Source organism: Salmo salar, chromosome 11, assembly GCF_965601325.2.
Source record: "Salmo salar chromosome 11, fSalSal1, whole genome shotgun sequence".
NCBI lineage: Eukaryota > Metazoa > Chordata > Actinopteri > Salmoniformes > Salmonidae > Salmo > Salmo salar.
In genome coordinates, this window is record NC_138301.1 from 85,730,418 (window position 1) to 85,745,336 (window position 14,919).

Consider the following 14,919-nt stretch of genomic DNA (forward strand, 5'->3'; position numbering starts at 1 on the left):
GCAGTGAGCGCAGTCAGCTATACCAATCCCACAGCAGGAAAGCAGGACAGGTGGAGGCTGGGGTTTGTGGTGGAAGAAGAAGCGCTCATCTTAAACAGACCGCCAAATAAGGTTGGCGTGATTGTTACTAGCATCTAATTGGTGCAATCCTAGCTGATGCGTCAGCTGAGGCGGGCACTCGGGTTCCCTTTCAGAACTGACTTTGCTTTATTAATCGTGTCACATTGTCAGTTATAGTATAATTGATAATGTGTCTCTGAGCAGACAGTCTGTCTAACAGCTGGTTCAGGTGATAAACTGTGGCTGTACTGTAGCATTGTTTGTTGTGGATGTCATCCTCTCCCATATTTTAGCACCGGGGTCGACATGATGTTGGGGCTCCTGCTTTTAGCACCAGAAGTGATTCAAACCAGAAGTGATGTAAAATCTATGTAACTGACTTTCTTTCTTTCTCTCTCTCTCCATCTCTCTTTCTGTATCTCCCTGGGTTTGTCGCTGCAGCAGCAGTCAGTGCGTCTGGCAGAGCTGCACCGTAAGCACCAGCTGTGGAGAGGCATTGTCAGCATCTCTCTGATCGAAGGTCGTGACCTTTGCCCCATGGACCCTAACGGCCTCAGTGACCCCTATGCGAAGTTCAGACTGGGAAACCAGAAGTACAGGAGCAAGGTACAGACGGCATATACATATGCACACGCACGCACAGGTAAACAGCGTCTCTCTTTCCCTCTGTAGACCATGCCTAAGACGCTGTGTCCCCAGTGGAGAGAGCAGTTTGATCTGCACCTGTATGAAGAGACAGGAGGAGTGCTGGAAATTGCAGTCTGGGACAAAGATACAGGACGCAGGGATGACTTCATAGGACGGTGAGTCTGTTTGTGTGTGTGTGTGTGTGTGTGTGTGTGTGTGTGTGTGTGTGTGTGTGTGTGTGTGTGTGTGTGTATTTAATCCTGTGAGTGTGTGTGTGTGACTCTTTCAGCTGTACATTAGACTTGTCCACCCTCGCTAAGGAACACACCCATCGGTTAGAGCTGGCGTTGGAGGAGTCCCGGGGCTCTGTGGTGCTGCTGGTCACTCTGACAGCCTCCTCACACGTCTCCATCGCCGACCTGTCACTCACCCCGCTCGACGACCCCATCGAACGCAGGGAGATCATAGGCCGATATGTGAGTAACATTGTAGGTAAAGGGAGTACAACTTAGTCTATTCACCATTATGTTTGCCAACCTGCAAGCTCAGGGAAGACATCCGTTCAAAAAAGAGGATTTGGTTAAGTTTACAGGTCGCTAAGGGATATGGTGGTGTAGTGGTTGTAACCTAAAGCCTCTTTCTCTGACCACTGGATCCGTGTAGTACCTCTGTTTGACCAGAGAGTAGAGCAGTAGGACAGATCTCACACACAATGCTCATACACTCACACCACTCTCTCTCCAAAATGCTGGTTAGAATTAATATTCTGTCTTTCACTTTCTCTCCCTCTCTCCCAGGGCATGTTCCGGCCCCTGTCTAACCTGAAAGATGTGGGGATAGTTCAGGTCAAGGTGATGAGAGCTGAGGGCCTCATGGCTGCCGATGTCACAGGTAAGGTGTGTGTGTGTGTGTGTGTGTGTGTGTGTGTGTGTGTGTGTGTGTGTGTGTGTGTGTGTGTGTGTGTGTGTGTGTGTGTGTGTGTGTGTGTGTGTGTGTGTGTGCGTGCGCACGTGGAAGTCCGTGTGTGGAAGTGCATGTGTGGATGTGTGTGTGTGCATGTGTTTATAGTATAACTGCCTGCGTCTCTGTGTAGGTAAGAGTGATCCTTTCTGTGTTTTGGAGCTGAATAACGACCGGTTACAAACACACACCATCTACAAGAACCTCAACCCGGAATGGAACAAAGTCTTCACCTTGTAAGTGTCGACTTCTTTCTATCCCTCTATCGCTCCCTTTTTCCATCTATTTACAGTTTATCCATCTATCTATTCCTCTGTCTTTCCATCTTTATATACCTGCCTCTCTGCTCTTTCATCAATATATCCATCCCTCTTTTTATCCCTTGCTCTATTCCTTCTATTCCTCAGTCTCCAACCCAATACAGACTTTTGTCAGTAACAGCCTCCTCTGTTTCCCTCCCTCCCTCCCTGCCTTCCTATCCCAATCCTTCCCCCTCCTCTGCTCCCTCCCCCGTCCTCCTCTCCCTCTAATCCCCTCCTATTACTCCCTCCCTCTCTTTCTTTCTCCCCCCCTCCCCCTCCCCTCCTCCCTGTCAGTAATGTGAAGGACATCCACTCTGTGTTGGAGGTGACAGTGTTTGATGAAGACAGAGACAGGAGCGCTGACTTCTTGGGCAAAGTGGCCATCCCACTGTTACATGTGAGTGTGTGTGTGTGTGTGTGTGTGTGTGTGTGTGTGTGTGTGTGTGTGTGTGTGTGTGTGTGTGTGTGTGTGTGTGTGTGTGTGTGTGTGTGTGTGTGTGTGTGCCGCACACCTCCAGCACACGTATTTTTTAGGAATACAAAGAAACACACATAGCCTGCTCTCACCCTCTTTCACACTCCCTCCCTCCCTCGCACAGATCCAGAATGGAGAACAGAAGGGTTATGTATTGAAGAATAAGGAGATGACTGGACCAACTAAAGGACTCATCTACCTAGAGTCTGACGTCATCTATAGCACTGTGAGTTTACTCACCTCACCTTTTCTTTTCTAAACCATCCTTTGCTTCCTCTCGCCTGACATGTTCCTTCCACTCCTTTGGGGGTTGTGACTCATGTTGTCCTCAGGTGAAGGCAGGCTTGAGGACGATAGTTCCACCAGAGCAGAAGTACATTGAGGAAGAACCCAAAGTGTCTAAACACGTGAGTGTGCGAGTGTGTGTTTTACGGCCGGTGATGATGATGATGATGATGATGATGATGATGATGATGAAGACCCTGTGTTTTTCGTCTAGTTGCTCCAGCAGAACTTCAACCGAGTGAAGAGGTGCATCATGTTTGTGATAAACATTGGGACCTTCATTAACAGCTGCTTTGAGTGGGAGTCACCTCAGAGGAGCATCAGTGCCTTCCTGGTAGGAAACACACACACACACACACTTTGATATTAAGGTCTACGGGCCTCGTCCAATTAAAGTAATAAACTGTCTCTCTCTCTCCCTTTCAGTTCTTTGTGGTAGTAGTGTGGAACTTTGAGCTCTATATGGTGCCTGGGGCTCTGCTGCTGCTGTTGACGTGGAACTACTTCATCACTGCAGGCAGGGAGTCAGGAGACACGGTGAGTGCTGTGGTTCTGTGTAGTGTGTTTCTATAATGTTATCGTTTCTCTCAACAGTGCCTTCAGGAAGTACTCAGACCCCTTGACTTTTTCCACATTTTGTTACGTTACAGCTTTTTTCTTAAATGGATAAAAAAAAAAAATCCTTGTCAATCTACACACAATATTCCATAATGACAAAGCGAAAACAGGTTTTTAGAAATGTTTGCAAATGTATTAAAAATAAAAAACAGAAATTCCTTATTTACATACGTTTTCAGACCCTTTGCTATGAGACTCGAAATTGAGGTCAGGTGCATCCTGTTTCTATTGATCATCCTTGAGATGTTTCTACAACTTGATTGGAGTCCACCTGTGGTAAATTCAATTGATTGGACATGATTTGGAAAGGCACACACCTGTCTATATAAGGTCCCACAGCTGACAGTGCATGTCAGAGCAAAAACCAAGCCATGAGGTCAAAGGAATTTCTGCAGCATTGAAGGTCCCCAAGAACACAGTGGCCTCCATCATTCTTAAATGGAAGAAGTTTAGAACCAGGGAGGTGAGCAAGAACCTGATGGTCACTCTAACAGAGCTCCAGAGTTCCTCTGTGGAGATGGGAGAACCTTCCAGAAGGACAACCATCTCTGCCGCAATCCACCAATTAGGCCTTTATGGTAGAGTGGCCAGACAGAAGCCCTCCTCAGTAAAAGGCAAATGACAGCCTGCTTGGAGTTTGCCAAAAGTCACCTAAAGACTCGGAACATGAGAAACAAAATTATCTGATGAAACCAAGATTAAACTCTTTTGCCTGAATTCCAAGCGTCACGTCTGGAGGAAACCTGGCACCATCCCTACTGTGAAGCACGGTGGTGGTAACATCATGCTGTGGGGATGTTTTTCAGTGGCAGGGACTGGGAGACCAGTCAGGATCGAGGAAAAGATGAACAGAGCTAAGTACAGAGAGATCCTTGATGAAAACCTGCTCCAGGGCGCTCAGGACCTCAGACTGGGGCGAAGGTTCACCTTCCAACAGGACAACGAACCTAAGCACACAGCCAAGACAACATAGGAGTGGCTTCCGGACAAGTCTCTAAATGTCCTTGAGTGGCCCAGCCAGAGCCCGGACTTAAACCCGATCTAACATCTCTGGAGAGACTTGAAAAAAAGCTGTGCAACAATGCTCCTCATCCAACCTGACAGACATTGAGAGGATCTGCAGAGAAGAATGGGAGAAACTCCCCAAATACAGGTGTGCCAAGCTTGTAGCGTCATACCCAAGAAGACTCGGTGATGTAATCGCTGCCAAAGGTGCTTCAACAAAGTACTTAGTAAAGGGTCTGAATACTGTGATATTTTTTATTTTTTTATATAAATTAGCAAAGATATCTAAAAATCTGTTTTTGCTTTGTCATTATGGGGTATTGTGTGTAGCTTGAGGAAAAAAATATATTTAATCAATTTTAGAATAAGGCTGTAACGTAACAAAATGTGGAAAAAGTCAAGGGGTCTGAATACTTTCCAAACGCACTGTATGTATAATGTCTCTCTCCTCCCTGTCCTGGCAATGTGGCCTACAACAGGTAGGGGAAGCCACGTTTGAGTGGGAGGAGGAGGAAGAGGAGAAAGATGACAAGGTAACATTTGACCTTCTCTTTAACCTTGTGTGCAACTGATGGAAAAACATTATTGTAAAAAATAAATACATGATTTTGTATTTTGTTGTTAGAAGCAACCTTTCCTGTCCCTGTAACATTTGCGTGCGTGTGTGTGTCCTGGCAGGATTCGGAGCGTAAGGGCTTCATGGATAAGCTGTATGCCCTCCAGGACGTGTGTGTCAGTGTACAGAGTGCCTTGGATGACGTGGCCTCCTATGGAGAGAGGATAAAGAAGTGAGTGAGTCTGTGTGTGTGTGTTTGTGTATCGCCTTTCGACAGCTACAGTTTGTGTGTGTGTGTGTGTGTGTGTGTGTCTTCACTAACATCTCTGTCTCTCTCTCTACAGTACATTTAACTGGACAGTGCCTTTCCTGAGTTGGCTGGCCATATCTGTTCTGTGTGTGGCTACAGTCCTCCTCTACCTCATCCCTCTGCGATACCTCGTGCTCGCCTGGGGTGAGTGTGTGTGTATGTGTGTGTCCCTTGCTCCTTGTGTGTCTCCTGTCTACAGAGCCTAAACTGAACATGGAGGCTAGCCTCAAGGAGGGGTGTAGCTAGTCAGCTCCTGGGGTTCTGACCATAACATCCCTATCATCGTCTCTAACCTGTTCTGACCAGTTTCTTCCCATCCACTCTTCTCAGGTGTGAATAAGTTTACTAAGAAGCTCAGGAATCCATACCTGATCGAAAACAATGAGGTGCTAGACTTCCTCTCTAGAGTCCCCTCAGACGTACAAATGGTAGGTGCTACTCGTGTGTGTTTGTGTGTGTGTGTGTGTGTGTGTGTGTGTGTGTGTGTGTGTGTGTGTGTGTGTGTGTGGACATGTTTAACTATACTTGTGGGGACCAGAAGTCCCCAAAAGAATAGTAAATGTGTCAGAGATTCCTAGCAGTGGGGGCTGGAGTCAGGTGCAGAGAGCAGAGGGTAAGTACAAACATCTTTATTTCTCCGGCACAAAACGGACACGCCAAAACCAGAGGGCGCGTAATAAGGAGGACCAGCCCAAACATTCAGGGCAAAACAGTCCTGGAGAAAAATAAGACGTATCCAGCACATCCAAACACAAACAGTGAAAATAATCCTGCACAAACCTGGGCGGGCCTAACAGGCTTAAATAAACACAAATCAAGAAACAAAACAGGGAACAGGTGAAACCAATAAGACCGAACAAACAGAAAAGGGATCAGCGGCGGCTAGTAGACCAGCGACGACGACCGCCGCCCGAACAGGCAGGGGAGCCACCTTCGGTAGGATTCGTGACAAAATGAACAACAATTTGACCAACTGGGGACATTTTGTTTGTACCCACAAGGTCAAATGCTATTTCTAGGGGGTTTAGGGTTAAGGTTAGAATTAGTGTTAGGGCTAGAATTAGAATTAGGGTTAGGTTTAGGGACTAGGGTTAAGGTTATGTTTTAGGGTTAGGGGTTAGGGAAAATAGGATTTTGAATGGGACTGAATTGTGTATCCCCACAAGGTTAGTTGTACAAGACTGTGTGTGTGTGTGTGTGTGTGTGTGTGTGTGTGTGTGTGTGTGTGTGTGTGTGTGTGCGCGCGCGCGCGTGCGTGTTTAACTCCGACTGTATTTGACAGATGCAGTATCGGGAGCTGAAGTTCGATCCAGGGCAGAGCCCCAGCAAACGAAAGAAGACCAACCTTGGCTAGACATACACACACACACACACTGGACTCTGTCTCAGAGGGATATTCAACTCTCCCATACTTTGTAAATAGGGTACGCAACTGTAAACATTGTAAAACAAATCGTATAGAGTTTTTTTATATTATGAATATTTCATCATTATGATTAAGACTAGTGCTAGTTTTATTTTGTATGTTTTAGTTATTGTGGAAGTCACAGCACAAAGGGAACACAGTGTATGTTTTTTTTTACTCCTTTTCTTTGTTTGGTCACAATATAATTTTATAAAACGGGTCCAAACATGTCTGAATTTTTAAAATGGAAATATTCCCTTCTGGAGACGTGTGTGCTTTCCTCCGACTAGATACCTGGATACCTGTGCAAGACCAACACAGGGACACACACTAGCATCCAGGACTAAGTTGCCAGTTATAAAAACTTTGTTTTTAATAAAGATTTATAAAGAGATATATACAAATATATGTACTGTATGTGTATAACGAAGAGTATGTATTTATATCAAAGAGCATATGTGTATGTACTGTGTATTTTTGTCAAATCAAATCAAAAAAATATTGATCACATACACATATTTAGCAGATGTTTTTGCGAGTATCGAAATGCTTGTATAACACAAAAAAATCCTGCAAAGTTGCTTAGGAGTTAGAAGCAGAGCTGCCATATCTATTGGCGCCATCTTGGCCCTAGTCTGAATTTCTGCAGGTTTGTTTTAACGTACAGAGAACGGTGAGTCTTCTTGTAGAACTCTTCTGTTTCTTTGGTCCAGACACATTTTTTATATGAGCATCTGCCATTGAATACCCCGAAGAACATGGCTGACGTTTTACATTCATTACACTCCCAACCAATTGTGCTATTTTGTTATTTTTGGGGCTTTTTGTGTAACTTATTTTTTTACTTATTGTGTACATAATGTTGCTGCTATCGTCTCTTATGACCAAAAATAACTTCTGGACATCAGAACAGCGATTACTCACCACAGACTGGAAGAAACTTTTTCCTTTAACGAGTCCAACGAGAACGATATCCTGCTTTCACTGGAACAGGCCCAGATCCACGCCTTTTGCGTGAAGAAAAGAGGCCGGAAAAGGGGCCTCAGATCGGGCATTCTTCTGAAAATCCGGAGGCGAGCGAGTAAACTCCCACTGCCTTCCATTTTTCTCGCTAACGTGCAATCATTGGACAATAAAATTGACGACCTACGATAAAGATTATCCTACCAAAGGGACATTAAAAACTGTAATATCTTATGTTTCACAGAGACGTGACTGAACGAAGATACGGACAATGTAGAACTAGCAGGATTTTACATGCACTGGCAGAACATAGACGCTACCTCTGGTAAAACGAGGGGTGTGTGTCTTTTTGTCAATAACAGCTGGTGCGCGATGTTTAATATTAAATAAGTCTTGAGGTAATGCTTGCCTGAGGTAGAGTACCTTATAATAAGCTGTAGACCGCACTATCTACCAAGAGAGTCCTCATCTGTATTATTCGTAGCCGTCTATTTACCACCACAAAATGAACCTGGCACTAAGACCGCTCTCAACCAACTCTGTAAGGCCATAAGCAAAGAAGAAAATGCTCACCCAGAAGCGGCGCTCCTAGTGGCCGGGGACTTTAATGCAGGCAAACAAATCAGTTTTACCAAATTTTTATCAGCATGTCACGTGTAACAAGGGGGGAAAAAAATCCTAGACCACCTTTACTCCACACAGAGATACATACAAAGCTCTCCCCCGCCCTCCATTTTGCAAATCTGACCATAATTCTATCCTCCTGATTCCTGCTTACAATCAAAAACTAAAGCAGGAAGTACCAGTGACTCGCTCAATACGGAAGTGGTCAGACGACGCTGATGCTACACTATAGGACTGTTTTCCTAGCACAGACTGGAATATGTTCCAGGATTCATCCAATGGCATTGAGGAATACACCACCTCAGTCATCGGCTTCATCAATAAGTGCATCGATGACTGTACGTACATATCCCAACCAGTAGCCATGGATTACAGGCAACATCCGCATCGAGCTAAAGGCTAGAGCTGCCGCTTTCAAGGAGCGGGAGACTAATCCGGACGCTTATAAGAAATCCTGCTATGCCCTCAGACGAACCATCAAACAAGCAAAGCATCAATACAGGATTAAGATTGAATCCTACTACACCGGATCAGAGGCTCATCAGATGTGGCAAGGCTTGAAAACTATTACGGACTACAAAGGGAAACCCAGACGCGAGCTGCCCGGTGACACGAGCCTACCAGATGAGCTAAATGCCTTTTATGCTTGCCTCGAGGAAAGCAACACTGAAGCATGCACGAGAGCACCAGCTGTTCGGTAGCTGATGTGAACAAAACCTTTAAACATGTCAACATTCACAAATCCGCTGGGCCAGATGGATTACCAGGACGTGTACTCAAAGCATGCGTGTGTCTTCACTGACATTTTCAACCTCTCCCTGACCGAGTCTGTAATACCTACATGTTTCAAGCAGACCACCATAGTCCCTGTGCCCAAGGAAGCGAAGGTAACCTGACTAAATTATTACCGCCCCGTGGCACGTCGGTAGCCATGAAGTGCTTTGAAAGGCTGGTCACAGCTCACATCAACAGCATCCTCCTGGACACCACAGACCCATAGTGCCCACGAAGCTCATTATTAAGCTAAGGACTCTGGGACTAAACACCTCCCTCTGCAACTGGATCCTGGACCTCCTGACAGGCCGCCCCCAGGTGGTAAGAGTAGGCAACAACACGTATGCAACGCTGCTTTTTAACACTGGGGCCCCTCAGGGGTGTGTACTTAGTCCCCTCCTGTATTCCCTGTTCTTCCACGACTGTGTGGCCAAACATGACTCCAACCCCATCATTAAGTTTGCTGACGACACAACAGTAGTAGGTCTGATCACCGACAACGATGAGACGGCCTATAGGGAGGAGGTCAGAGAGCTAGCAGTGTGGTGCCAGGACAACAATGTCTCCCTCAATGTGAGCAAGACAAAGGAGCTGATCGTGGACTACAGTAAAAGGCGGGCCGAACAGGCCCCCATTAACATACACGGGGCTGTAGTGGAGCGGGTCGAGAGTTTCAAGTTCCTTGGTGTACACATCACCAACGAACTATCATGTCCAACCATACCAAGACAGTCGTGAAGAGGGCACGACAAAACCTTTTTCCCCCTCAGATTTGGCATGGGTCCCCAGAACCTCAAAAGGTTCTACGGCTGCACCATCGAGAGCATCCTGACCGGCATCTGACCATAAGGCGCTTCAGAGGATAGTGCGAACTGCCCAATACATCACTGGGGCCAAGCTTCCTGCCATCCAGGACCTATATATAATAGGCGGTGTCAGAGGAAAGCCCATAAAATTGTCAGAGACTCCAACCACCCAAGTTATAGACTCGTTTTCTCTGCTACCGCATGGCAAGCGGTACTGGAGCACCACATTTAGGACCAAAGGGCTCCTCAACAGCTTCTACCCCCAAGCCATAAGACTGCTGAACAATTCATAAAATCTCCACTGGAAAATGTACATTGACCCCCCGCCCCCCCCCCCCCCCCTTTTGTACACTTGCTGTTTGTTTGTTACCAATGCATAGCCACTTCGCCCCCACCTACATGTACAGATTACCTCAACTAGCTTGCACCCTTGCACACGGACTCAGTACCGGTGCCCCCTGTATATAGTCTCGTTATTCTTATTGTGTTACTTTTATTATTACTTTTTATTTTAGTCTACTTGGTAAATATTTTATTCTTCTTGAACTGCACTGTTGGTTAAGGGCTTGTAAGTAAGCATTTCATGGTAAAGTCTACACTTGTTGTATTCGGCGCATGTGACAAATAAAATTTGATTTGATTTGACTGAACTTGGACTGCTAGCAGAATAATCTAGGAAGTCAATGCATTCTAGCTTAGAATGCTAAAGATTATTTTACAATGTCATTGTCTTGCATGAATCTGAACCTGTGAGAAAGTGCATTTATGTATGTGATATGTGGAGTGCATATTCATTGTGTGTGTTGCATGAGTGTGTGTCGCATCCTGAAGTCAGTACAAAGGCTTGTTGATAGTGTATTTGCATTTATCCCAAGAATAGTGTTTTTCTTTAACATCAACTTCATCAAAGGTTTCTTCCTGGTTCTCATGTGATTTACCTGATCAGGATTTTACCTGTGATGTGTGTGTTTATAAACATTCATTGGCTGATCAGGGTTTGAATGTGAACTGACAGTGTGCTCTTATCTGAGAACACGTTCGTGAAAGGTTTATGACCACAGGTTTACCATAGAGTGAGGTCACTGCACGTTGGTGCTGTCCACAAAAAGTACCTGATGAAATGAAGAGGACAGAGACGCACATCTGGAAAAGTATATTCTTTGTTTAAATAAGAAATCATTAGAAGAACAACAGCCGCAGGTTTATAACATGAGCTCTGGGTCGGCTGAAGCCAAAATCATGAGATCATCCTCTGATAATCTTGATTAATGTAAAATACATTTGTGATGTTTTATTTTCTGTCTCTGTCTGCATAGACCATGTTCATAAATGATTGTTGTACCGCTGTGACTGTTAATGCTTGATGCTGAAGGAATTCTGTATGTTCTGCCTGATACAGTATATAAAGACCATGTAACTGGAGCTAAAATAATTTGTATAGAGAGTCTTACTGTGGGTGTGCTCAGAGGCGGAAGGATCATGGGAAGATTTCCCGCTATGGGGTAGCGCTACGTGCGCAGAGCCATAATCTAAATATATGGCTCTGGGTGAGCTGCTCTCTCTGCTTCATAAACCACGTTTACATCTACAGTTGTTATGCGAGTAAAGTCATCATGACAGCTGTGATGGAAACAGGTTGTTTCGGTAGAATTTTATAAATGCAGAGAGATCATGTGTTCTTTCGACATGGTGGGATCTTTTTTGTCGGTAAAGTTAATTATTGAAGAAATGGCGATGGAAACGCCTTTATGCGCAAGTATTGCAAGATGGCGACCGACAGAGATGGTTGCCTCGCTTACAGTTCTTAGGAAACTGTGCAGTATTTCGTTTTTTTAATGTATTATTTCTTACATTGTTAGCCCAGAAAATTGTTATTACAGTTATTACATACAGCAGGGAATAACTATTGGATATAAGAGCGATATCAACTTACCAACATTATGACCAGGAATACAACTTTCCCGAAGTGGATCCTTTGTTCTGACCACCACCCAGGACATTGGATCCAATCCCAGAGGCCGACCCAAAAAAAGTCGCCGCAGAAGAGGTAGACGGAGCGGCCTCCTGGTCAGACTTCGAAGGCGTGCACACCACCCACCGCTTACGAGTATATTAATATTACTCGCCAATGTCCAGTCTCTAGACAACAAGGTGGATGAAATTAGGGCAAGGGTTGACTTCCAGAGAGACATCAGAGATTGTAACATTCTCTGTTTCACAGAAACATGGCTCTCTCGGGATATGTTGTCGGAGTCAGCCACCGGGTTTCTTCATGCGTCACGCCGACATAAATAAACCTCTCTGGGAAGAAGAGGGACAGGGGTGTATGCTTCATGATTAACGACTCATGGTGTAATCATAACAACATGCAGGAACTCAAGTCCTTCTGTTCACCTGATCTAGAATTCCTTACAATCAAATGCAGACCATATTATCTCCCAAAATAATTCTCGTCAGTTATTGTCACAGCTGTGTGTATCTCCCCTCAAGCAGATACCACAACGGCCCTCAAGGAACTTCACTGGACTCTATGTAAACTGAAAACCATATATCCTGAGGCTGCATTTATTGTAGCTGGGGATTTTAACAAAGCAAATTTGAGAACAAGGCTACCTAAATTCTATCAGCAGCACTCACGCGGGCAATACACTGGACCACTGCTACTCTAACTTCCACGATGCATACATGGCCCTTTCTTGCCCTCTCTTCGGCAAATCTGACCACAATTCCATTTTGCTTCTACCGTCCTATAGGCAGAAACTCAAACAGGATGTACCCATGACTAGAACCATTCAACGCTGGTCTGACCAATCGGAATCCGCGCTTCAAGATTGTTTTGATCACGCGGACTGGGAAATGTTCTGGCAGCCTCAGAGAATAACATTGATTTATACGCTGACTCAGTGAGTGAGGTTATAAGAAAGTGCATTGGAGATGTTGTACCCACTGTGACTATTAAAACCTACCCTAACCAGAAACCGTGGATAGATGGCGGCATTCGCGCAAAACTGAAAGCGCGAACCACCGCATTTAACCATGGAAAGATGACTGGGAATATGGCCAAATATAAACATTGTAGTTATTCCCTCCGCAAGGCAATCAAACAAGCAAAATGTCGGTATAGGGACAAAGTGGAGTCGCAATTCAATGGCTCAGACATGAGGCCTATGTGCCAGGGTCTACAAGCAATTACGGACTACAAAAAGAAAACCAGCCACGTCATGGACACCGACGTCTTGCTTCCAGACAAATTAAACACCTTATTTGCCCGCTTTGAGGATAATACAGTGTCACTGACGCGGCCCGCTACCAAGGACTGCGGGCCCCCCCACCTTTTCTGTGGCCAACGTAAGTAACACATTAACAGGTGTTAACCCTCGCAAGGCTGCTGGCCCAGACGGCAATAACGACGAAAGCCTACAGGGAGGAGGTGAGAACACTCGGAGTGTGGTGTCAGGAAAACAACCTCTCACCCAATGTCAACAAAACAAAGGAGATGATCGTGGACTGCAGGAAACAGTAGAGGGACCACCCCCTATCCACATCGACGGGACAGTAGCGGAGAAGGTGGAAAGTTTTAACCTCTTGGGGCTAGGTGGGACGCTAGCGTGCCACCCGTGGTGCACTCCATCAACAGCAGGTGCATTTCAAGAGCGGCAAATTTGAATCCAAATAAATGTCAAAATTCAAATTTTTCAAATATACAACTATTTTACACCAATTGAAAGATAAACATCTCCTTAATCTAACCACGTTTTACGATTTCAAAAAGGTTTTACGGCGAAAGCATAAATTTAGAGTATGTTAGGACAGTACATTTACAAGAGTTGTGTGTAATGTTTTGTCAATTCAAAGACGGTCACCAAAACCAATAAAACCAGCTAAAATGATGCACTAACCTTTTACAATCTCCATCAGATGACACTCCTAGGACATTATGTTAGACAATGCATGCATTTTTAGTTCTATCAAGTTCATATTTATATCCAAAAACAGCGTTTTACTATGGCATTGATGTTGAGGAAATCGTTTCCCTCCAATAACCGGCAGTCAAGTCAGCGTAACAAATTAAATAATTAAAATTAGAAAACATTGGTAAAATATTATATTGTCATTTAAAGAATTATAGATTTACATCTCTTGAACGCAATCAACTTGCCAGATTTAAAAATAACCTTACTGGGAAATCACACTTTGCAATAATCTGAGCACTGCGCCCAGAAAAATACGCGTTGCGATACAGACTAGACGTCATGTTGGGGAGATCTAAAATCGAAAATACTATGTAAATAATCCATTACCTTTGATTCTCTTCATCAGATGTCACTTCCAGGTATCACAGGTCCATAACGAATGTAGTTTTGTTCAAAAAAGCTCATCATTTATGTCCAAAAATCTCCGTCTCGTTAGCACATGATGTAAGCCAGCCGGACTTCTCGTCATGAACGAGGGGAAAAAATATATTTCCGTTCGTTCAAACATGTCAAACGTTGTATAGCATAAATCATTAGGGCCTTTTTTAACCAGAACATGAATAATATTCAAGGTGGACGAATGCATACTCTTTTATAACGTATTGGAACGAGGGTACCCAACATGAACTCGCGCGCCAGGTGTCTAATGGGACATCATCTTTCCATGGCTCTTGTTCGGTCAGATCTCCCTCCAGAAGACTCAAAACACTTTGTAAAGGCTGGTGACATCTAGTGGAAGCAATAGGAAGTGCCAAAATATTCCTAAACCCCTGTGTTTTTCAATGGGATAGGTTTAAAGTCAATACAACACATCAGGTATCCACTTCCTGTCAGAAAATGTCTCAGGGTTTTGCCTGCCAAATGAGTTCTGTTATACTCACAGACACCATTCAAACAGTTTTGGAAACTTTAGAGTGTTTTCTATCCATATATAATAAGTATATGCATATTCTAGTTACTGGGTAGGATTAGTAACCAGATTAAATCGGGTACATTTTTTTTATCCAGACGTGCAAATGCTGCCCCCTAGACCCAACAGGTTAGGTTCCTCGGGGTACACATCACAGAGAAACTGAAATAGTCCACCCACACAGACAGTGTAGTGAAGAAGGCGCAACAGTGCCTCTTCAACCTCAGGAGACTGAAGAAATGTGGATTGTCACATAAAACCCAGA

General features: G+C 44.6%; 1 protein-coding gene across 5 annotated transcripts in view; it reads left to right on the top strand.

Moving 5' to 3' along the window:
• LOC106563084 (multiple C2 and transmembrane domain-containing protein 1) overlaps window positions 1-11,116 on the top strand; it is a 52,366-nt gene extending 41,250 nt beyond the window's left edge. For 4 of the 5 annotated variants that reach the window (XM_014128307.3, XM_045689894.2, XM_014128310.3 and 1 more), the window contains exons 7-21: window positions 502-666; window positions 733-863; window positions 977-1,163; window positions 1,485-1,578; window positions 1,781-1,883; window positions 2,244-2,346; window positions 2,549-2,650; window positions 2,757-2,831; window positions 2,924-3,043; window positions 3,136-3,246; window positions 4,812-4,865; window positions 5,011-5,120; window positions 5,233-5,342; window positions 5,529-5,626; window positions 6,481-11,116. In XM_014128307.3, the coding sequence (XP_013983782.1) occupies window positions 502-666; window positions 733-863; window positions 977-1,163; window positions 1,485-1,578; window positions 1,781-1,883; window positions 2,244-2,346; window positions 2,549-2,650; window positions 2,757-2,831; window positions 2,924-3,043; window positions 3,136-3,246; window positions 4,812-4,865; window positions 5,011-5,120; window positions 5,233-5,342; window positions 5,529-5,626; window positions 6,481-6,552 (1,635 nt within the window). In that variant the 3' untranslated portion in view covers window positions 6,553-11,116. The remainder of the gene's footprint in view (window positions 1-501; window positions 667-732; window positions 864-976; window positions 1,164-1,484; window positions 1,579-1,780; window positions 1,884-2,243; window positions 2,347-2,548; window positions 2,651-2,756; window positions 2,832-2,923; window positions 3,044-3,135; window positions 3,247-4,811; window positions 4,866-5,010; window positions 5,121-5,232; window positions 5,343-5,528; window positions 5,627-6,480) is intronic. The other variant, XM_014128308.3, reaches the window with a different exon arrangement.
• The last annotated feature ends 3,803 nt before the right edge of the window (window positions 11,117-14,919 follow it).